The following is a 25,011-nucleotide window of genomic DNA, read 5'->3' as shown; positions in this document are numbered from 1 at the left end:
GGAGTGATGAGGGGTGATGATGGGGAGAGGAAAGAGATATGCGTATATACAACAATACAATAACCACGTGACGTAGTGGTTTCGCTATAGTCTTGTGTCCAGTTCTGTGCTCTTAAGAAAATCCATCACATCCTTGATAGCAGTGGGTGACTTTGTCTGGTCGCACATAGCTGACAAAATACCCGTCTCACTTAGTGTTGCCACACCGATTCCGGCCAACGTTGAAACAAGTGTATTACGTTGCGACACGTAAAGTGGGCAGTCACAAAATATATGTGCTGTTGTTTCATGTACTTGGCAAAGGCCACAGTTCGGGCTGTCCGCACGGCGGATGAGGTGTGCATAGCGGCGAGTGAATGCTACTCCCAGACGAATCCGGTGCAGCAAACTGGCGTTGCCTCGGTTCATTCTAGCCGGGAGGCGAAAAGTCCTTTCCGGATCTATTTCCCGCAGACGCCTGTATCGATGGTCTGGCTGAGACCAATAGAAGGGGACAATATTATGCACTAGCTTCAGAAATCATTCACGCATTCTACCTTACGCAGAAGATTGGTCACTCAATTACACTGCAATAGATTCCTGGACACTGGATTGGCAGGCAAAGAGCTTGCTGATGCTGAAAGAAGAGCCACTGTCTCTAACGTCCCCACCGACGTGAAAGTACCGTACACGCGAGGTGACGTGAAGTCTTTATTGAGATTGCTCATGCGAGAGTGCATATATAACTTGAATTTGTATTTTACGCACTTGAGACAACTTTCGGTTGCGTCACAGAGTAATTTTTTGCTTTTTTTCGTTCTCACGCATCCAAAAAGGCGCCCGGTGGCGCTTCTTGCGACGCTTTCTTCGACTTCGTCTGCTTCAACTCATGCGCTATGCCATGCGGCAGGGGCGTAGCCAAGGGGGGGGGGGGGGGGTTGGGGGGGTTCAAACTCCCCCCCCCCCCCAAAATTTTTCAGTTTTGCTTGCGTATATATACACGCACACATACAAACGCACGCACGAACATACATAAAGTATGGCTGAACCCCCCCCCCCTCGAAAAAAATTTCTGGCTACGCCCCTTCCATGCGGCTCTCTGCGCTGGTCGTACTGTGCCGCTATATTATTGTTAGGATGTCTCACAGCTGCTGCGCTGTGAAGGCGCGCATTTATTCTCACTTTTTGATGAATCGACTTGGCTCGGATTGCGGCAGCAGTCCTAAAATAAACACATAGACTGCGATTACAGCAAAACAAGTGTTCTGTAATCGTATAACAAGGCTTCATTTAACCGCTAGCGCGCGGACCACGACTGTTACATTCATTACAATAGTGTTCAGCGAAAATAAAGTAATCATACAGAAATCACATGTGCTTTCGGTTTTAATTTATGCTGGCACTACAATCGTCATCGCGTCCACCAACCAGTGTATTGGGCATGTTTCGCTCCAGTGGAAGAAGAGCGAACGTAGATCGATAAATTCTGTTTTAAAAACTTGGACTCACTTTCCAGAGAAACCGCTGCAAGGTTGGCCACTTCAGATGGTACGCTTTCTATTGCGGTACAAGGCACAAAAGCGATGAAGGATGGTAGACAGTCCCTTTAAGCTTTATATCTCAGAAACTGCTCCACAGTTTATTTTAATGTTTTTCGTGTTAAATTATAAAGCTTTTGGCCTTAACAGCGTGCAATTTTTGCCCCGTGGCCTTTCTGAGTTTTTGTACTTGAGCACTAAGTTTTATACTGGGGTGTAAAATGAAATGTACCTTTTTCCAGAAACAAAAAGCAATGTGACCGTGAAAATGTGCATGCTAATTGCATATGGTCGTGGCAGTTTTTTCTAGCTAAAAGAGTCATTTCCTACGATTATATCACAATAAAGTACTGACCGCACTGCCAGTGCTGAGCACTACCGAAGATACATGTATCTTCGATACTATCTTAGATACTTTATGGCTATTTTGTATCTATATTGCGATACGTCTCGCAAAACAAGTATCTGTTGCTGTATTTCCGATACATTGAAAAATGCATCGGTGTACCTTAAGATACAAGATACTGCGATTGCGCCATCCATAAACGATCGCACAAGCAATAAACGATGGCTGAGCTCTGCTTCTCAAGCTGATACTGCTGCCACTAAGTCACCAGAATAAAACTAAATGCAGTGACATTGTTTTATCTGTCCGCAAGAGTTTTCCAGCGAGGATAGGCGATAATCTCTGAGCGTCCCTATATATTGGTTGAGCAGAGCTACGAGTTGGCGCTCGCGTCGTCTCGACAGACAAGCGCGCGAATGTACTGCGCCCAGCCGAATTTTTGTTAAATCGTTTTTTTTTAGTTTTGTCAGTGCTATGAAACTTGTGCCGCGTACTATATTGCGTGCGGCGTGTTTCGCACACATGCTGATGCCGCTGTAAAATCATTATCGAAGTTCCACTTGTGTGGTGCTTCGTTACGAAGTCTGAAGAATGGAGAAATGGCGGGTTGCTTTAACTCTCATGGCGTTCGCACATCGGCGATTTCGAGAATCTCGTGGATGTAAGCTTGCATTGCATGCAGTAAGATTGACTTATATGCAAAAAAGATTGTAACAGCTATAGCACCCACGGTACCGACGCTGGATTTAAGAGAACAAGTATTAACCTAACAGACGCTATCTTGGTGTACGTCTATTTTTCTTTTATTCAAAGAGTTTTTAAAATCATAATTTGATTGTTAACAGTTATTTCTTAGCTGTCCGGCTTTTCCATCCCATACATTGGCTATGCCTCTATTGTTTTGTCTGCTTACTGCAATATGCCTTTCACGTGCTGCCAAGGTAAACTCTCTGCTGTATTGTTACTTTTAACTGTTTGCGTCATTTCTGCTGCTGTTGTTCTTCAAGTGGAATATAAGTTTACATACTCATGTTCTAGTTGAATTTACTGTTATGCAAAGGTGGTGTTGTTACTAATATACAATAATCCGAGCGCTCCTGGAGTATACAGTAACGGTAATTCTGCTCACTGCTGAGTAAAATAGCAAAATTGAGCTTGTATTATAATAACCTAAATTATCAGGTGCCATCTTAAATACGCTGCAAATACGGCAATGAATTTAATTGCCGTAGCTATTACGGGTTACCCGCTGCAGTGGTTAAGTGCTTATGGCGCTTGACTGCTGCCCCGAAGGTCGCGGTAGCCGGATTTCGATGGAGGGAAAATGGTTGAGGCCCGTGTGCTTATATGCAGGTTTTAGAACCCCAAGTGGTCAACATTTCTGGAGCCCTCGGATCCATATAGCGTCTTTCATAATCATATCGTGGTTTTTCAACGTAAAAGGCAGCAATTATTATTAGCTCTTGGGGGTGCCTCCCGTGTGGTGTTTCTATACTTACTCGTTGTGTTTTATACTGAACCACTTTTCTATTTCACTTAGACATAGTTGTTTTTGGTGTTTAGGCTTCCCTGAATTCTTTTACTGGCGCTAATCACCAGGTAATCGGATCTATAAGTGGCAATAGTGTGAATAGCGGCGGTGTCCTGCAGCGCTTTGTGCAACTGTACAGTACGTCTGAAACGTCTCTGGGCTTCACATATTCTTGGTGACATACACTTGTCCGGTGATCCGTTACTGCGAAAACCGCAACATGTTTACCGGCAAGGTAGAACTAGACAGCGGTATTTTGACCATCGTGAAAAGGCTTCTTATTGAAGTTCATATAGTCAGTTGACCACCCGCTTGCTTGTCAGCAAGCAGATCATCGACTAGCTCCCATCAGTTACAAAAGCTACAAGCAAGAACCGCTATCAGCGAAATGTACAAAAAGCTATGATGTCAAGCAGCTAAAACAGTGCCAATAAGCCATTTCGGAATGAAACAGATATACCTTGAACAAGAGGTACAAAACTTTTGAGATACTAACAGAGTTTTCCCTCAATCGAAACACAATTGCTCGCAGTTAATAAATTTTCAAGCGAAGATTTATGTGCATAGGCGTTTAATGCTGCATTATATAGATATATATTAACAAATTTGAGAATGTATCGAAGTATCTTAAGACACAATTGGAACGTATCGTATCGAATACAATCAGTGTTGCAGTATCTTGTATTTGTATCTGAAATACTTCTTGCCTGAGTATCTTGTGTCGTATCGCGATACAATTTAAAAGTATCTTTGCCCAGCCCTGCACACTGGTAACGTGCAGTAAATAGAGTTCTCAATTATTGTTCTTTTTTATTTATAGCTCCAGGTTTCCAAAATTTAAGGTTCAGACTATTCGGAAAATATTTGAGTAAACCTCAGAATACTTGAGCGCATTTCATCTTGTAGTTTTCCAGAAAAGGCGCGTCAAGTTTGAATATTTCTAAAAAAGCCGATCGCGAGAAATACGAACTTTTACTTTTAAAAACACGCGCGCTAAATGCGCGCAAGATAAAGCAACAACTCCGCTACAAAAGCATCCCTAGAAGGAAAGTTTCCAATCAAAGCTTATAAAAATGTATGAAATGAATTACTAACGTAGCAGCACCGATTTTCACAGCAGAGTTGTTATGTTCGACCGTTTGCCGTGTGTTGTAGATAGAAAGATTGTCATGAACCGGTATGTGCTCGTTTCGTGCTCTTCTCCATCTTCGCCCTCTCTCTCTCTTCTGCTTCTCTCCCAGAGCACGTGGACCGATATGTCCAGCGTGGAATGCAATGAATCTGATGGTTGAGAGATTGAGTACAGAGAGAGAGCAAGAAAGAGATAGCAATGAAAAGAAACAGGAAAATTCTTGGCGAATAAAATTTCTTGGCGAGCCGAGATCCGAACCCACGTGCCCACGATCCGAAGACGAGCGTCGTAACCGCTCGGCTATCTAGGCACGCTAGTTGAGCGTAGTATAGTCTTGTATAGTATAGTATAGTATAGTATAGCATAGTATAGCAAAGGGGTGGAAAGGGAAGCGAGGATGAGGACGACAGATGCTAGAGGAGAGGAGGAGGGGAGAACGAGTCCAAACAAAGGTAGAAAGAAAAAGAAAGAGAGAAATAGATAGCAAAGAAGTGAAGACAGTAAAGGGTAGTAGTCGCGAGAACGACTACGGAAAGAGAGAGCGAGAGAAAAAACGCCAGGCCAGCGCGGAAAGCGCAGCACAGTCACAGCGAAAGCTGGAACGGTGGCATTTCTAGAGCCCGTTATAAACTCTCTTGTGGCTACCAATACACGTACACTAGCAACGTACCCACTACGCCACAAATCATAATTTTTGGGAAGTTGGGAAGCACCCACCATGACATTATTCGTTATTCTGCGGAGAAGCGAGGTACCATCTGTAAAGCATTATGTACACTTTGTTGATGCGACGGTTGATGACGATGAAGAATTATAATTGAGCGCTCTGTAATGGGTTGGAAGCTTTAAACGACTTACTAGTTACGTAATTCATATTGTGTGACGTCCGGTCGTTATTAAACTGTCCCACACCGCTTTATAACATACGTTAACCGGAGAAACGTAGAGCGAAAGAGAGAGAGAGAGGGAATTAACTTTATTGAGACCCTGAGGAAATGGATCATGGGAGCCTTATGGGCTTCTTTGGAAACCAACAGAAGTGCACTTGCGAGGAACCCACTACGCTATAAATCATCGTAATTTTTGTGAAGAAGGAAAGCAGCCACTGTGCAATTTTTCGTAATTCTGGAGAGAACAGTGGTACTCACTAAACACCTGTAATGCATTATGTGCACTTTGTTGATGCCGTGGCTGATGACGATGAAGAATTATCGCAAAGGCCTTTCTAATGGGTTGGAAGCATTCAAGAACCCACTCGTTCCGTATTTCGCATTGTGTGACGCCCGGGTACAGAATTCACGTTTGTGTGACGCCTCAACCAAGGTACTCGCTAAACACCTGTAAGGCATTCTCTCCACTTTGTTGATGCTGTGGCTGATGACGATGAAGAATAATCGCAGACGCCTTTGTAATTGGTTGGAAGCATTCAAGAACCCACTCGTTGCGCAATTCGCATTGTGTGACGCCTGGTTGTTATTTTACTCCTCTACCACACTGCATAACATATGTTCATGTGGTTCCTTCCCGACATGAAGCCTGTATAGGGTCTTCTTGCACCGCAGTTTCAAGCACCGGTATATGATGTGTGCTTGTTAGACGATCTTGACCTGTAGTCAAGAAGGCAATAAAGGAAAAAAAAGGCATGGCTCTGAAGTAGGACAATGTGCTCCCACGCAGAGGGCCCAGGTTCGAACCTCGTACCATCCTGGAAATTTTTTCTTATTTCCTTTTTTTCTTATTTCGTGCGATAGTGGTTACGGACACCGGCGGCGGTGGCGGCAGCGGCGGCGGTGGCGGCGGCGGACAACTACGGCGCCAAAAAAAAAAACGCCAGGCCTGCGCTGAAACCGCAGCAGTCACAGCGAAAGCTGGAAGAGCGGCGTTTCTAGAGCCCGTTGTAAGCTCTCTTGGGGCTACAATACAAGTACACTGGGAAGGTACCCACTACGCCATAAATCACAATTTTTGTGAAGTTGGGAAGCAGCTACTAAGCCATTATTCGTCATTCTTCGGAGAAGCGAGGCATCTGTAAGGCATTATGTGCACTTTGTTGACGCGACGACGGATGACGATGAAGACTTATGACTCAGCCCTTTGTAATGGGTTGGAAGCTTTAAACGGCCCAACAGTTATGTAATTTGCATTGGGTGACGCCCGGTCGCTATTTCCCTCTCCCGTCATGCTGTATAACATACGTTGACGTGGGAGAGAGACGGGGGGGGGGGGGGGCGAAGAACTTTACTGAGACCCCAAGGAAATAAATCATGCGCTTATGGGCTTCCTTGGCAACCAATACAAGTGCACTTGCGAGGAACCCACTCGCTATAAATCATTGTAATTTTACTGAGACCCCGAGGAAATGGATCACGCGCTTATGGGCTTCCTTGGTAACCAATACAAGTGCACTTGCGAGGAACCCACTACGCTATAAATCATTGTAATTTTTGAGAAGTAGGGCAGGAGGCACTGTGCCATTTTTCGTCATTCTACAGAGAGCCGTGGTACCTGCTAAACGCATGTAAGGCATTATGCGCACTTTGTTGATGCTGTGCCTGATGACGACGTGAGAATTATGGCAGAGCTCTTTGTAATGGGTTGGAAGCATTCAACAACCTACTCGTTGCGCAATTCGCATTGTGTGACGCCTGGTTACAGAATTCGCTTTGTGCGACGCTTGGTGCTTATTTTATTCATCTACCACGCTATATTGCATATGTAAATGTGGTTCCTTCCCGACATGAAGCCTGTATAGAACCTTTTTGCAAAGCAATTTCAAGCACCGGCATGGCTCGGCGGTTGAATACTGGGCTCCCACGCAGAGCGCCCAGGTTCGAACCTCGTTCCATCCTGGAATTTTTTTCTTATTTCGTTTTTTTCTTCTTATTTCGAGCGATACTGTTACGGACACCGGCGGCGGCGGCGGCGGACAACTACGACGCCAAAAACGGCCGGTGAAGCGATCTCATAACAGCTTTCGCTGTAAAAGGGCGTGCATCGGGTCGTGCATCGCTCCTTTGTGGATCGAACTGTTCCAAGCAAAGCAAGACAGTCTTGTAGCAGCGGTTCCCAGGAACCCAATTCCTGGGTCTTCGGATATCTTGATCATTTTTTATTAGTTGTCACAGATGGTCAGAATAATTGAAGAATGTCTATCCCCCTTGGTCATAACGCATGACATTCCGCACTAGGCTTCTGTTCGGTTCCGTGACCTTAAGTTGGAATTCCCTAGTGATTTTGTTTGCTGGACATATGAACCACGCTCGTACAAACCACCCTACTGTTCTCACGAGAACACATTAAACTTGTCAAAACGTTTATTGGTCAGGCTTACTTCTCCAAGGCATTAAAATACTCCTGCTGCCACAGAGTGAGTGAGTGAGTGAGCGAGTGAGTGAGTGAGTGAGTGAGTGAGTGAGTGAGTGAGTGAGTGAGTGAGTGAGTGAGTGAGTGAGTGAGTGAGTGAGTGAGTGAGTGAGTGAGTGAGTGAGTGACTTTACTGAAACCGGCGGATTGTGGCCTGGGCATAGGCTGCGCCAGTGGCGGTGGAGAGGCGCCATCTTTCAGGCACAAGTCGCTCGCCTGTACCCCGACGGTTTACTACTCTCTGTGGCTGCGATAATCAACAGAAAAGGAAAGGCGGGTTTCCTGGCCATAAATTGTAGCACATGCGGCTGCACCACTGGATTTGCCTAGACAAAGTTGATTTTCTCTTATTCCGATGACTGCACCTGCATCATTGTGGAAGCAGATCGCATGGCATGTAAATAATACAAGTGTATAGGAAGCCATGGTTAGCCTATTTGAAACAAGAACTGTTATTCATGGAAGACGCCAGCACGAACGGTGAGCGATGAGAGGGCCTTTCTCTAAGTACCGTTTCCCATTTCTTGAGTATCTTCTTTTTTCTCTCTTCCTAAGAAATAGCTCCAGGAAACAATGAAGCTTTATTTGGCATAAGCGTTCCATCTTCGTCGTCTCTCTGTACCTTCATCTCTTCTCTCTGCGTCATCATAATTAGCGAAACATTTTGTCAGCCGTTCAGGCACACGTTCGACAACGTTCCTGGCAGGAATTTTTTTGGTGCAAGGAGCGAGGTAAGGGGACACGAAGGTTGCCCTAGCGGTACCTTAACTCAAAAGAGCACCAAGCAAGGCCTCCGTAAGGGAAGCTTAGTGAGGAATGCTTCAGAATAGGAGACATAAGAAGAGAGAGAGAGAAAAATAGAGAAAGAAAGGGAAGAAAGAGAGGAACAAGTAGACAGAGAAAGAAATATAGAGAGAAAGAGATACAAAGAAACAATCACAAAAGCACAAAAATAAAGACGGCAATAGTATAGTACAGGAGGGGGTGGGAAAGAAAGAGGCGAGAGGGTAAAAGCCTGGCCAAGTCAGGGACAGCTAGGTGCCCACCAGCTCAGCTGGGACTCAGCCTTGCGCGACTTAGTTCAATCTGCGCAAATTTTTAGGGGCGAAGCTCCTTAAGGCGGCACCCGTTCGTCCCTCGTAGTCGTCGTCGTCGTAGTAGTAGCAGTAGTAGTAGTCGTAGTCCGCAACAAGTCTTACGCTTTGACCTCCAAGGTGGCGCCGGTGGGAGATTTTTCCTGTGCGTTGTTGAACAATAAAAAATTCGCAGCGTGCGCGTTAGCTAAAAGCCGAATTCTTCTGTCTCTCATTCCCGATTAGCAGCCATTGGCATCTTCCAGTAGGAAACGTTAGTAGAAGTAGAAGTGTAAGTGTTAGCTAAAAGCCGACTTCTTCTGTCTCTCATTCCCATTAGCAGCCATTGTTTACCTCCAAGGTAGTGCCTGGTGAGATTTCTCCTGTGCGTGATTAAACAATAAAAATTTTGTTCAAAATGCCGCTGATTGATGAAATAAACCAACGAAAGACGCCAGATGTTTTCTAAAAGCAAAACGAAAGAACGCTAGATGTTTCTAAAGCAAAACGAAAAGACGCCAGCTGCTTAACGAAAGACGCCAGATGTTTTCTAAAGCAATGGTTTTCTAAACAATGAAAATTCACAGCGTACATGTAAAATTAAAGTGAACTGCAAGTCGTCATAACTCATCGAACCTTTAGTATAAACGCGCCCGATCTCACGTCGGTTGGGCAGAATTCACGGAAGATTCACGGTTTACCGATGAACCTCCGCAGCTTCGCCCACTCATCATCATTCACTCCGTGGATATGCTGTGATTTTTTATATAACAAAACGCGTACACTCAGAAACAATGAAAAATGAGAAGGCGTGGTTTTTGGCGCTATTTTTAAATTGCTTAGAGCGTTCTTACGAGTTCGCCAAAGCACGGTTTTTCTCCTCAGATGGCGCAGATTTTTATTGATGAAATAAAAAATTTGCTTTTGTGGTCGATTCACTCAAGGAGAAAGGGGAGAAACTAAGCACTGATATTGATATTATACTTGCTTTCTCTCATATTGTTGTGTCTGCGTCATACCAGGGTACTGTGCATGCGCATGACTATTCCTTTCCTCCTCCCCACTTCAACGTTCCTATTTCGAGAAGAAAAGCAGGTACACGTCTCAAATAAACGCCGTTTGTGTTCGAGCAGTATGTGCCTCGTAAAGGCTCCGACCCGCGGGGCACGGTTATGCTACACATTGCTGGACCAATGGAGCAAGCACGCATTGTTGTGTCATCATGACTGAAGGAAGTGCACAGATGTCATGAACCTCGTATTGATCGCTTACAAATATATCACATTGTTCGAACAAGCAGTCGGCTGTTCTTGACAATATGAATTTGCTAATGCCGGAGAAGCACAGTTCAGGTCGATTTTTCAGTGCACATTTTTGTGACTGCAAACAATACGCAACAACTGCTACTCAAAGTAATTCAAAGTACAAGCGACCCACTACGCTCACTGATAGCGGCAATCACTGTCGTCGGCCGTCCATTATCTGATCGTCGGCGGAACGCGTCACCCATTCTTGCGTTATCGCTGGGGTTTGTTTTAGTTCCCGAACAGTAATAATGGTTGGGTTGTTACGTCCCAAAACCATGGTAATACTATGAGTGGCGCCGTAATGGAGGACTCTGAAAATTTCTACCATCTGGTGTTCGTAAACGTGCACTTAAATTTAAGAACACGGGCGCCTGGCATCTCGCCTCCATCGAAACCGCGACCGCCGCAGCCGCGATCCGATCCCGCGACTTTCGGGTGAACAGTGGGACACCATAACCCCTAGACCACCGCGGCGGGTGATCGAGTGGTTATGGATTACGGTAACAAACTTCACTAATTGTGCCGTGCACATAATCTCATTTGAACCGTCTAAAACAGTGTAAAAGTTTCACGCACATTGCGGTGCCGCCTGCGCCGAACGGTAAAAGCAGTTTCTTGTAGGTGAAGTTTGATAGCATACAAATAAAGAAATAAGCAGGGCTGGCAAAGACCCCGTTTGAAAAGCATCATCCCGATACTGCGAGAGAACACGAAAACAACGAAATAAACATATACATGCACAGAAAGGAAACTTAGAAAGATGTGGGAAATGACATTTTAAAGTTTCGCTAGCGCGCAAAGAACACCTTAAGGCGCACCGCATACACGATCCCGGGGCGTGGCCAGCGCCGCTGAGAGCTCGCGATGCCGTCGGGGACAACCTCGCCGACCGGTGCGCCGAGACGCTGAAGTACCCTGTACGGTCAGAAGTGAGATCGAAGAAGGTTTTCACCGTGTATTGTCATCGAGACCCAAACACGTATGGATGCCGTGGTGGTATTCCAGGGAACGTCGAGAGTGATCGAATGACAGCTACCGATCTTCTGCTAGTTCTTCATACACAGGTGTTACGAGATGTGGGGCTTCTTCGGCTCGGCGGGTTGCAGAGAACCGGTTGTGTGCACGTTGCCTTCGTCTGTCACAGTTGGCAGTACGCCGTCAAGCGTCGTTGCTAGGTTCCTTCCATAATCAAGCCCGAACGGTGTCGTCCGTGTCGTTTCCTGAACTGTTGTATTGTAGCCGAAAGTTGCATAGGGAACAATGGCATCCCTGTTCTTGCGTGTGACGTGGACGTGCCTGGTCAACATGTCGGTTATTCAGGCGTTCTTCCAAGCCATTCGCCTGCGGGCGGTAAACGGTGGTCGTGGGATGACTGGCCTCCCTGTATCGCAGGATGCTTAGAGTTATTACCGCCGTAAAAGCTAGTCCATCGTTCGGTGATGACTTTCGGAGCACCATGCCACAACAGGATGGTGTCTACGAAGACCTTCGCTACCACGGAGGCACCGCTTTTGAGCAGAGCTTTCGTTTAGGCGTAGCGGGTAAGATAGCCTGCAACCATGACATTCCACTTGTTACCGCATGCTTAAGCCAGAAAAGTTCCCACCAAGTCAATCCCGATCGGGTGGAACGGTTGAAAAGGGAGGTAGATCGGCTGTAAGAATCCTGCTGGCCTGGTTGACGGTGTCTTGAGTCGCTGAGAGTCGCGGCATGTTCTCACGTATTGTCGACGTGCGCTTAAGGCCCCGCGAATAATACTTGTGAATCCTCGCGAGCATACGCGAGAAGCCGAGAACCAGCAGTCACGTCGTCAGGCAGTGTCTGGAGAATTCCGCTTGCAGTACCGAGGGCGCAACGAGAACGTTTGAGAGTGCGCTGTTTCGCAAGGAGAACAGAGACAATCCGAGTCTGAATGCTGTCGGGGAGAAATCGGTCTTGTCTTCTAGGTATTCGGCAAGGCTTTTGTAGTTGTCGATCATTCCGCAGATGCTCGGCGATGTCTTCTGCGCTTATTGTTTGACGATGTCGTCTGCGCTGATCGTCTTGCGACGGCGGATCAATAAGGGTGCGCGACAAGTAATCGGCGTCTGAGCCCGACTTGTACGCCATGGGTATGTGAGCGGTGCGGCGATGGGAGAGAAGTTATTCGCGAAGCACCGATAATAAGCACAGATACCAAGAAACCGGCGCACTGCCTTCTAGTCGACGTGCTGAAGAAAGTTCGCGATTGCTCCACTCTTCTGCAGCTTTGAGCGAACTGCAGATTAGCTGATGACGGGTCCCAGGAAGGGCAGATCTCTGTACGCAGACTGGCACTTCTCTGGTTTGAGGGTGAGCCCGCATGAGTTAATGGCCTCCAATACCTTCTCAATACGTTCAAGGTGGTCTTCAAAATTGGCTCAAAAATGACTAAATAATCGAAGTAGACGAGACAAGGCTCACATTAAGCCCACCACTACTGTCTCCTTTAGCGTTCGAACGTCGCAGGTGCAGAACAAAGCCTGAACGGCATGACCTTAAGTTCTAAAGGGCCGTCTGGCGTGATGAAGTCGGGTTTGCTTCGATTGCTATCGTGGAGTTCATTTTGCCAGTAGGCCTTCTTCAAATCCATCGACCAGAAATACCTTGGGGTACACAGCTGGTCCAAGTTGTCTTCGATTTGTCTTCGTTGTCAAGTTGAAGTTGTCGTGGAGTTCATTTTGCCAGTAGGCAAAATGTTGTCTTCGATTTGTCTTCGTTGTCAAGTTGAAGTTGTCGTGGAGTTCATTTTGCCAGTAGGCCTTCTTCAAATCCATCGACCAGAAATACCTTGGGGTACACAGCTGGTCCAAGTTGTCTTCGATTTGTCTTCGTTGTCACGTTGAAGTTGTCTTCGAGGGGGCACACGTACAGCTTCGTCATTTCCTTCTGACAGGAAAATAACAGACCCATAACCGAGGCATCCACCCTTCTTTCTAACGAATACTACGGCTAATGTCCACGGACTCTGGACGGAAACTTCACGGAAACTTCCTGGAGGAAGATGTGACGACGCCACGTGGCAGCGCCGTCGATTTCGTGGCAGCGTCGTCATCGGCGGCGCATGACCTTAAGTAATGCGGCCAAGAAGAACCACACCTTCAGTGGTTGCTGCTCGTAGTTTTCTGAATGCGGGCCAAGTGACGAGCCCCGGATGAAGGTACCGTATGGTCGAAGCCCAGAAGAGATGTAGCGTCCTGGCAATGGTATACGCGACGCTCGACGAGGTATCCCGCCAGTTGCTGCGGTATAGTCGGCGATGTCACGTGGCCGTTCACCGTGCTGCCGACAAGGCGCGACGGCGGCGAAACCACGTAATCCCATCTCGCTGTCCTGGCAGCGTCGGTACGTGTGACCAGCTTCCTCGCAGTTATAGTAAAGGGATGGTCTACCATCCTTTATCGCTTTTCTCTTTTGTAGCGCAACTGAAAGCGTGCCGTCAGTAGTGCCCAACCTTGCAGCGGTTTCTCTGGAAAGTGGGTAGATATTTTTAAAACAGAATTTTTCTATCTGCGTTCGGTGAAACATAGCCACAACACTGGGTGGTGGGCGGGATGACGATTCTAGTGCTGGTAAAACTTAAAACCGAAAGCACATGTGATTTCATTAGGATTACATTATTTTCGCTGAACACTATTGTAATGGATGTAACAGTAGTTTTCAGCGCGCAAGCGGTCAAAGGAAGCCTTATTTTACGATTACAGAACACTTTTTTGATGTAATCGCGGTCTTTTCGGGTATTTTAGCACTGCTGCCGCAATCCAAGCCAAGTCAATTCATAAAAAGAGACAATAAATGCGCGCCTTCACAGCGCAGCACATATGAGACATCCTAACAACAATACAGCGGCACAGTACGACCAGCGCATGAGTTGAAGCAGACGACATCGATGATGGCGTTCCAAGCAGCGCCACCAAGCGCATTTTTGGTTGCGTGAGAAAAAAAAATGCACAAAATTACACTCTGACGCAACCGAAAGGTGCCTCAAGTGCGTAAAATACAATTTCAAGTTATACATGTTTGTTTGTATGCAAAATGAGTCTACCTGAGAGGATTTCATGCCCTACCAGAAGATTGAACCACATCGCCGTTGGCTGACGCTAACGGTCATTCTTTCACGATTTTCAACATCAAATTAAAATACAACTCATTTTTTATGGGGCAAAATTATGCTCGTTGCCGCCGATGTGACGAACGATGTTATCATTTTCACCCCAATCAGAAAAAATTTTCCGACCAGTAGACAGTCCCTTAAAAAGGGTGGTGGTCAGGCTCACGCCATACGTCGGTCTACGTACGGCATACGTCGGCGGAACGCATCGTCTTTATACATGAATAGTCAAAACTCAAATGTTATTGCTGGGCCTTGCATTAGCTCCAGAACAATCTCGACTAATGGTGCCGTGGGAGCAAACTTAATGGAACCGTCTCAAACAGTATCGAACCTTCACAATGACTGCGGCGCGGTCTGTACCCGAGCGTGGTTGCAGTTTTTAAATGCGAAGAATTTCCTAGAGAACCATAGGAACTATGAGTCTGTCTGTCTATCTATCTATCTATCTATCTATCTATCTATCTATCTATCTATCTATCTATCTATCTATCTATCTATCTATCTATCTATCTATCTATCTATCTGAATACGTATGCGTGCTCTCGTGATCGCCTCCTTAATTTTGTGTAGACCAAAATTAGCAGCCAAGGGTAAAAAGATGTGACGAACATGCCTGTGGCTGTCGAAGTGGCTAGGCGAGGTCATGTTGTAGTGCATCAATAGATCCTGCCATAGGGTCGAGCGATGACGGGGATAGCTGATCTGGAGGTTAAGCAGAACCTCGTGTTCCGACTCGTTGGTCTAGTAGTGCGTAGCAACACTCGTGCCTAAACTTGACGGTGTTGCGGGGAGACGCTGCAGCTTCCTGGGAGCTCCATGGAGTTGACATCGAGACTTGAAGTCAAGCGAAGCAGTACACTTCAACCCCTGGCCCCGCCAGACACTCGGAACTACACCCGACCGTGATGCTGACTGCGTCAATCTTCCGCGGCCTCCAGAAAGGAACACTCGGGACAAGGCCCGATGGCATTGCTAAAAACGGGGATCTTCTGTGGCTTCCGAAAAAGATGTGCAGCGATGGGGTCACGCGGAGCCGTCCCGTGGGTCTCGCAAGGCAGGTCAACACTAATGCCAACACCCGATGATGTCGCTGATGGATGAGGCAACCTCCCGAGACCGCTCCTTGAACATAGACGACCCGTGGGTATAGACGTCTTCCCTGCGCAAGGGCTATCTCCCAATCCCCAGTTTCCTTTTCTCTCTCCCACCTCCATCCATATGCCCATGCCCAACTTTTTTTCTTTTCAACTCAACCACACCAACGCAAGCAACGCAGGACTCGGTGCCATCATTGCGCAGAAGGATGACGGAATAGAAATGGCTATCTGTTATGCTAGTCGGTTGCTATCCAAAGCGGAAGCCGATTATTCCACAGTAGAAAAGGAGTGTCTTGCAAACATCGGGTGTACATCAATGCTTCGCCCCTACCTCTACGGCAGGTCCTTCAAAGTTTTGAGCGGCACGACTCCTTGTGTTAGCTAGCTAACTTGAAGGACCCTTCAGGTTGCCTCGCATGCCGGAGTCTGAGACTTCAAGAATTCGACATTAACGTTGGTTACAAGTCCGGATAATTGCACTCTGACGCCAACTGCCTCTCTTGCGACCCCGTCGACCCGCCTCCAAATGACCACCAGGACGATGACTACTTCTTGGGAACCACAAGTGCCGACGACTTCACTGAACGAAAACGATTGAACCCCTAGCTCAGAAGCCTTGCGGAGCACCTCGAAGGCAAGACCGACGTTTTTGTGAAGGTATTAAAGCGAAGGCTGGCGTTGTTTTCTTGCGAAACGACGTTATCCTAACGAAGAGCTCCTCGCCACGTCGAGCCTACTGCATCCTGATTATACCTTTAGCATTACGTGCAGAGGTTCTGGAAGCTTTTCATGACGACCCGAAGGTTGAACACCTTGGATTTTCGCGCACACTAGAGTGGATACAAGAAAGATAGTACGAGACTCGCCTCACTGCCAAAGTCCCCCATTACGCAAGGACTTGTCGACACCGTAAGCGACGGAAGACACTAGTGACTAGACGAGCCGGACTTCTGCAACCCATCGAGCCACCTCACCGACCGTTTCAGGCACTCGGGATGCACTAAATGGAGCAGTTCCCAACGTCCACTTCCGGAAACAAATGAATCATCCTAGCTTCCGACTACCTCGCCCTCTACTCTGAGACAAGGCCTCTGCTCAAAGGCAGTGCCACCGAGGTAGCTAAGTTCTTCCTTGAGAACATCGTTCTGCGTCATGGCGCCGCAGAGGTCATCATCAGCGACAGCGGTACGGCTTTAATGCGGACCTAACTCTGGCGATCCTGAAATACAGCCAGAGAAGGCACCGCCGGGCCACCGCCTGCCATTCATAGACAAAACGCATCACCGAGCTTCAAATAAAACCATCGCCGACATGCTTGCCATGTAGGTGGACGTGAAACACATGAAGTGGGATGTCATCCTTCCGTACGTGACCTTGGCATACAACGCAGCTGTGCAAGAAACGACGCAGAGGAGGCCATACAAGTTGGTGTACGGAAGGAGTCCAGCAATGAGGCTCGCCGCTGTGCTACCTAAAGTCACCGATGAAAAAATATTGAAGTGGTTACCTACTTACAGCACGCCGAAAAAGCTCAACAGCTTGCCCGCCAGAGCGTCAAGACCCAGCGGAGGGTTGAGAGCCGTCACTACTATATTCGACGGCCAATATGGAATACCAAGCCGGAGTCGTTGTTTATTTCTGGATACCAATACGCCGGCGTGGATTCAGCGAAATACTTCTTCATCGATACTTCAGGTGCACCAAGGTGTTCCGACGTCTTCACGCTCTGGACTACGAGGTCATCCCGCACGTATTACACTCGCTCAGCGGCCCCGCGGACGACCTGAATTCGTTCATGTCGTGCACCTTAAGCTGTTTTACACACGCTAGCAAACCTGATGACTCTACTTTTTTTCTTTGTTTTTAATTGTTCTTTTGTGTTCGCATATTTTATTCCTTCCATTCTCTGCCTTAAGCATCGGGACGACACTTTTTCACAGGGGCGTAATGCCATACGCGCTCCTGCTTTACTGTGCTTTATGTTAGTGCAAAAACTGCATTGTGCAAATCACGATCGAATGAGTGGAAACCTTCCAGGTTGTTTTAGAGCCTTACGATAAGATTAAACGAATAACACGAATATTAGAGTTTAATCTGGAACTTACGCGGCCATCAGGGATAACGCTGGGATCTTCAGTGGCACATTTATAAATGCCGGCGCGCTTTACCGCTTGGCCGATCACTCGACGGCCGACGCTTTTCTCGCTGCCATCAGCGTACAGCTTAATTGGTTGTGATTTGACCCTTTCATTTTCCAGGTACAAGTTCGCCCAAATAAGGAGTTTCGTCTTGAACATGCAGACTGCTGCTGTCGTCAACGTCACGACCACGCGTAATCATACACTGAGGATATCGTTTAGTGCATACCCGCATACCACGGGCCGTGGTATACAATTGTGCGCCACCCATGACCTGTGAGAAAAGGTTCAATTACGTACGCGACAGGCACATCACTTTATTCATATAGTGACCTGCGTACTGTGCGTGTGATGCGCTCATATCCTCTTATGCCAATTTCGTCACATGCCAAGTGAAAAATAGCAGCACAAAAGCACTCATACGTAGGCCGCAGGGGCGTAGCCAGGGGGGGGGGGTTGGGGGGGTTCAAACCCCCCCCGAAATTTTTCACTTTTGCTTGCGTATATATACACGCGCACAGACAAACGCACGCACGAACATACAAAAAGTATGGTTGAACCCCCCCCGAAAAAAATTTCTGGCTACGCCCCTGGTAGGCCGCTAGATAGATAGATAGATAGATAGATAGATAGATAGATAGATAGATAGATAGATAGATAGATAGATAGATAGATAGATAGATAGATAGATAGATAGATAGATAGATCGAAGCCTGGCAATGTGCCTTTGCTTCGCCCCGATGTATTTCGCATGCATAATTCATCGAAACACCTACCTTCGATTTGGTGGTGAACAATCACCACTGCGCAGCTGCCATCGGTGTACATGATAGTGTAGTTGTTCGTTGAGTTGCCTGCAAAAAGCATGCAGCTTGCCTTTTAAGCATTTCATCATAAACACGAGGGATTACTACATAAAAGAGTACAATATTCGCAGTATACTCAATGCGTGAATAGACAATTTGTTAACCTGATATTTTCTTGCTGAAGGCGTGTTTTTGTTAATCATACTGTGATTCGCATCCTCTTTGCTGTACTGAAGTGGTAAACTATTTGTGATACACGCCTGTTGAAACGAGGTCGTATGCAGCGAAAAGGGATAGCTTTAAGGGAGAGTTCGCACAACAGCCCTAAGTAGGAAGATGACCCAAAATTCACCAAACATTTGCTGGCTTGCTGTTAAGCAGATGGAAAACCAGGCGGCAAGTCTGGTCGCTCAAGGCACCTTTTCTTCCTCATGGCGGAGGGGAAAAGCTGATGCCCTATATCTAAATCTTAACTATGGCTGCAGTAGCAAGAAAGCATCCGGTCGCAATTTAAAGATGGCAGCCAATGTGTCAGCGGTGCTGTTTGTTGACGCAAAACCTACTTTCTACAATGATGCCTCGGTCAAAGGCTTGATTTGAATAAAGAACTTCGGGCAGATGAAAATCAGCAGAAGTGTCGCTGCAGTTCCTTGGTGTGTCCAAACATATGTCGCCTGTACAGATACGGAGAGCGCTACCGCGCCGGGTCCTCGTTTAAAAAAGCGACATCGTTAAGTACCTCACTAGTTGGTTACATTGAAAATACGATGTGCAGTAGGGAAAACTGCGCGCGGTACAGAAACTGCCCCTGCGCTCGGTCGGCGAGAAAAGGTGGAGGCGCTTGATTTGGTGTCGTCATGATGCGAGATCGCCGGAGTATTTCACGTTAGCGTGAGAGATGACTCGTCGTAACATTATATTTTCACTTGGTAAAAGGTGCGGCGACCTGTGTGACATTGCAGCACCACGTGACGTTCCGTTGAGAAATGTTCAGGGAGTGGGGAAGATCGATACAGTCGACTCAGAAGTATCAGAAAATTCAACTAGGGACACAATTAAGGCCGATGAAAACATCCATGAAAGAATTCAATGAAGGGGCATGGAAGGTGACAAGGATTTCGCCTTGATGTCTATCAGGGGGGAGCTGAGTAATGGGGCAGATTTTTTACAGCGAAAGCTGTTATGAGATTACAACAAGGGCCGTTTTTGGCGCCGTAGTTGTCCGCTGCCGCCGGTGTCCGTAACCACTATCGCTCGAAATAGGAAAAAAATTACAGGATGGAACGAGGTTCGAACCTGGGCCCTCTGCGTGGGAGCCCTGTACTCTACCTCAGACCCATCCCTGTGCTTGGAACTGCTTTGCAAAAAGACCCTATGCAGGCTTCATGTCGGGAAGGAACCACATTGACATATGTAATGTAGCGTTCTATAAGAGTAAAATAACAACCACGTGTCACTCAACGCGAATTCTCTAACACGGTGTCACACAATGCGAATGGCACAACGGGTGGGTTGTTGAATGCTTCCAACCCATTACAAAGAGCTCTGCCATATTCTTCATCGTCATTAGCCACAGCGTCAACAAAGTGCACATAGGTGTTTAGCAGGTACCACGGTTATGCGTAGAATGACGAAAAATTGCGTAGTGGCTGCTTCGCTACTTCACAAAAATTATGATTTATAGCGTAGTTGGTTCCTCGCAAGTGCACATCTATTGGTTTCCAAGGGAGCCCATAAGGCTCCCATGACCCATTTCCTCATGGTCTCAATAAATATAATTCCCTCTCTCTATCTTCTCACGTTAGCGTATGTTATAAAGCGTGATGGGAGAGTGAAATAACGACCGGGCGTCACACAATGCAAGTTACGTAACTAGTGGGTCCTTTAAAGCTTCCAACCCATTACAAAAGGCTGAGTCATAATTCTTCATCGTCATCAGCCGTCGCATCAAGAAACTGCACGTAATGCCTTACAGATGGTACCTCGCTTCGCTGCAGAATGAGGAGTAATGTCGTGGTGGGTGCTTCCCAACTTCACAAAAATTATGATTTGTGGCGTATTGGGTGTGGAGTAGTGGGTGTGTAGTTGCTAGTGTAGATTGCTAGTGTAGTTGTATTAGTAGCCACAATAGAGCTTATAACGGCCTCTAGAAATGCCGCTGTTCGAGCTTTCGCTGTGACTGTGCTGCGCTTTCTGCGCAGGCCTGGCGTTTTTTTTCGCCAGTATATCCAGAAAACATTAGATCAGGAAAAATTCACCTATAATTACGATGCTGGATACTGCAAATTCCGAGTGCAGCTGTCGAGATGTTCTGAGTTGGCAATAAGTTAAGACAAACAATTTGTGATAGACATGTATGTATGTACAGCTGCATACCACTATTTAATCGCATTAGGCATCTTCACAAGCAGATGCCTTAGTGCCTTCGTGTAATCCGTGCAGCCCTTCACTTTAACAATTTCTTGCACTGCTCGGTTTTGGTTGGCCTTATTTAGATATTCCACCACGTGAGCGGCACATGCGTATGCGTCAAGCACTACCTGAAGATCCATGTTTGAATCTAGGATGGAAGCCACCCATGGGTTGAAGTAATTGACCCAGCTTTGCTGCATGGTGCGGGATAGCATGAGGGTGCCACAAGGAGTACCCGCTCGGAAAAGCGAAATGTACTCTGCCTTGTACGTGACGCCTCGATGTTCCCAGAACTGCGCCATTGAGTCGTAGTTGTATCCCCCCTGTGTCCTGCATGCATACATGAATTTCCATGAGAAATGAAATGCTCAGAAAAGGAACTGAGCGACACTCATTCATCTTTGTCAGTGAAGAGTTCGAATAAATTGCGCAAGTGGTGGCACAGCAGAGCCAATGTGAATGTCTTGATCAGGCATGCACAAGATTTTCTGCCCGCTTTGGCGTTTTCGCTCGTGTCCCGCTTCTCTACACTGTGCATGACAATAATTGATGGAGTTAACTAATATAAATTTCATATATATTCAAGCCACGCTCCGAAAACCTGCACCAAAACCATTATATTTTTTTAAACTTTGGATGCGCAGTGCAAAATGAAAAAATCCAGGGCTTTAATAGCATAATCAAGAGAAAGAAGCGGTTAAAATCAGCGCTTCTAGCATTGTTATACTTTGCATAGGGCAGCATGCCATTGTTTTAGGTAAATATAATCATTTCTGTTACGCCGAAGCTGTCATTGTAGACCATGTGCCGGTGTCGTCGGTGTTCGCAGGAACAGTTGCATGACCAAGAGGAAAGGAGCAGCTTCGTGAGACGGGAATGGAAAGGGGGTCACGTGACCAACCTCAGAGAAGGAGTGTAAGTCCAATGGGGAGTGAATAAAGCAATAAATAAAAGAAAAAAATGTTTTCTTGGCAAGGCGGTGTTTGAAAGTGGGCTCACACGGTCCGAAGACAAGTGTCGTAGCCCCTCGGCTGTACATCCACGCCTTCACAACATGAATATATGGCGAACATTCACTGCGAGAGGGGATTGCCCACGTGGGCCACTCGCCCCTTCCTTCTCGCAGCGAATTAAGCGCGCATGTGCGGGGATTAATCTTGCTACGACATTGACATGTTCATTGAACAGCAGTGTACGCGCGAGATCACGAGTGCTAGCGACTACACGACAATGACGAGGCTGCCGGTCGTTTCACCGGTGCCAACCGGAGCTTACCAGAAGAGACGCTTAGCACGAGCCAGAGAAGGGTACATAAAGTAGTTATGGGGAACTTTGCCGAAACTTAGGAGGAAAATGTGACATGTAATGCCTGACGAAAGGGGCGCCAGCTTCGCTGTTCGACGGTTTTCATGCCGCTGGACAAGCTAAATATTTGGAAACATTGCGATCACAATTATTCCGACGCTCCTGTCCCTCCTACGCATTGTTTTTCAGTAAACAGCATGTTCTGAAATTCGCGCATTCTGCATTGTAATTCGATTGTTGTCTTCACCCTCTGTCAGACTGATAATTGAATTTGGCACTTCATTCATATGGTGTTACCTTGAGACCTGTCGTTATATTCATTTCATCATGCATGCATTGAATATAAGGATTTCGTATACAAAATAGAAAACGAATGTTTCATGATCGAAGAAGGTGCACAGACAGCACTTTAAGGGGGAGCAGCCTTGATTGCTTAAAAGGGGAAGGCACGGCGACAGACAGACAGACAGACAGACAGACAGACAGACAGACAGACAGACAGACAGACAGACAGACAGACAGACAGACAGACAGACAGGCAGGCAGGCAGACAACGAACTTTATTAGATCCTGAGGAGTTACTGACAGGACCCCCTAACGGGAGGCCGTTGTAACCGCTGGCCGCGCCCACGTAGAGGACAGAACGCCCTGACGCTCCGCCCTTTCCTGGGCCTTCTGGATAGCCTGGGCTTGCTTTCGGAGTGCCGTGCTTGTGATGGCTTCCGCCCATTCGGCTTCGCTGGAGAGAAGGGTTTTAGGCAACGCGGGACATCGCCAGAGCATGTGAGCCATGGAACAAAGGTTTCACTGCAGTCGGGGCAACCAGCGTCAACGTCCGAGTACATCTTACTGAGGATGCCCCGCGACGGGAAAGACCCCGTCTGCAACATTCTCAGAGTAGCTGACTGAGCTCTGCTAAGCTTAGAGTGAGGAAGAGGATAGACCTTCCTGCCTAGTTTGTAATGCTTAGTGACTTCGTTAAATGTCAGAAGTGGATCATTCTGCTGAGTCCCTTCCTGCCCCTCCGGAGCCTCCAGACCGTCGCGGAGCGTGAGTTCTCGCGCACGATCGTGGGCCAGCTCGTTGAGGTTTGGGAAGCCATCGAGAACGTTCTTCCCCATGTGTGCGGGGAACCAAGTAATAAAATGAGAGCCGGGACAAGCCCTCTTCTCTAGAATGGAGGCCGCCTCTCGAGCGACGTTGCCCGATTCGAAAGCTCTGATTGCCTCCCTCGAGTCGGTGTAAATGTAGGAACGCTCTGGGTCAGACAAAGCCAACGCTACCGCGATTTGCTCCGCTATACACGGGTGGCCGCCCTTACCGAGGCGGAGGAGCGAAGCTCCCCCCACCAGTCTATAACCAACAACGCGAACATTCTCCTATTCTCGTACTTCGCTGCATCGACAAAGACGGCGGAGTCCATGTCATTTTTAACTCTCCTCAAGATGGCTCGTGCACGCGCTTTACGTCTACCCTCGTTATACTGCGGATGTACGTTTCGCGGGAAGGGCCCCACCAAGTAGGTCGCCCTCGTTTCCCGACTAAGTGTTGTCCGCCGTTCCTCTATGAGCCTAGAAGCAATGCCAACCTCGTCAAGGATTCTCCTGCCAGCCTTTGTCGACGATAGCCTAACCACCTGGGCAGTGACCTGCGCCTCTATTATCTCGTCTATGTTATTGTGCATTCCGAGCTGATCTAGCCTGTCAGAGCTCGTGAAAATCGGCAAGCCTAGGACTTTCTTCAGGCCCTTACGCATGAGCATATTTAACTTCCTTTTCTCTGCTTTAGTCAATATTAGCGCTGACACCACATAGTTAATATGGCTCATGAAAAACGCGTGGTACATCCTAAGGAGGTTGTCCTCACTTAACCCCTTCTTTCGGTTGGACACCCTAGCGATTAACCTTAGCATATTCTCTGTCTTGGCTGTAACGTGGGTAATTGTTCTGGCATTACAGCCCCTCGCGTTTATGAGCAGGCCTAGGATTTTGATTGAGTCGACTCTAGGGATATTCTGTCCACTCGCATATAATGCCACGGGGAGCTGGTTTAAGGGTGTTAGACCTCTAACTCCTTGCCTTGCCGGTCTGTAAAGTAACAGCTCCGACTTACTCGGAGACAGCTTGAGACCCGTGTCCGCGAGGTAGGTCTCCGTCTCGTCCAAGGCCGCTTGTAAAGCTTGCTCGATTTCCGCTAGGGAACCCCCTGGGCACCAAATCGTAATGTCATCCGCGTAAAGTGCGTGACCTATGTCCCGGAGGCCACCCAGCCTGTCTGAAAGACCCTTCATGACTATATTGAAGAGCAGCGGTGAGATCGGTACCCCGAGGTCCTAATTTGTATTTGCTCGACCGAACCTGCTCCGCTTGAATAGTAGCAGTTCTGTTCATGAGAAACGGCCTGACAAAGGCCTGGAATTTGACTCCCAGGCCCATGCCCGCCGCGGCCTGCAGTATGTATCGATGGAACACTGTGTCAAACGCCTTAGTGAGATCCAGGGCTAGAATCCCCCTCACGTCCCGAGTGCCGCTATCAAAGATTTGCTTCTTCAGCATTAGCATAACATCTTGCGTAGATAGCCCGTGCCGGAAACCTATCATATTATGTGGAAAGAGGCCCCTACGCTCTATATACCCGGAAACCCTGTTCAAAATCGCGTGTTCTGCTACCTTGCCTATGCACAAAGTTAGCGATATCAGTCTCATGCTGTCCAAATCAAGGGATTTTCCAGGTTTTGAAATCAGTATCACCGAGGCCGCTTTCCAATCGTCGGGCACCACTCCTTCCTCCCATACTCTGTTGATCTCCTCAGTTAGCAGTTCCACTGCCTTATCGTCCAAGTTCCGTAATAG

The 25,011-nt window shown here is 47.3% G+C and overlaps 1 protein-coding gene across 2 annotated transcripts in view; it reads right to left on the bottom strand.

The window, feature by feature from the left end:
- LOC119386764 (uncharacterized) overlaps positions 1-25,011 on the bottom strand; it is a 72,501-nt gene that overhangs the window by 965 nt on the left and 46,525 nt on the right. For both annotated transcript variants that reach the window (XM_049413235.1, XM_037654040.2), the window contains one exon: positions 18,413-18,490. In XM_049413235.1, coding sequence (XP_049269192.1) covers positions 18,413-18,490 — 78 coding nt within the window. The remainder of the gene's footprint in view (positions 1-18,412; positions 18,491-25,011) is intronic.

Source organism: Rhipicephalus sanguineus, chromosome 3 (genome assembly GCF_013339695.2).
Source record: "Rhipicephalus sanguineus isolate Rsan-2018 chromosome 3, BIME_Rsan_1.4, whole genome shotgun sequence".
Taxonomy (NCBI): domain Eukaryota; kingdom Metazoa; phylum Arthropoda; class Arachnida; order Ixodida; family Ixodidae; genus Rhipicephalus; species Rhipicephalus sanguineus.
This window is presented reverse-complemented; position numbering and strand designations above follow the sequence as displayed.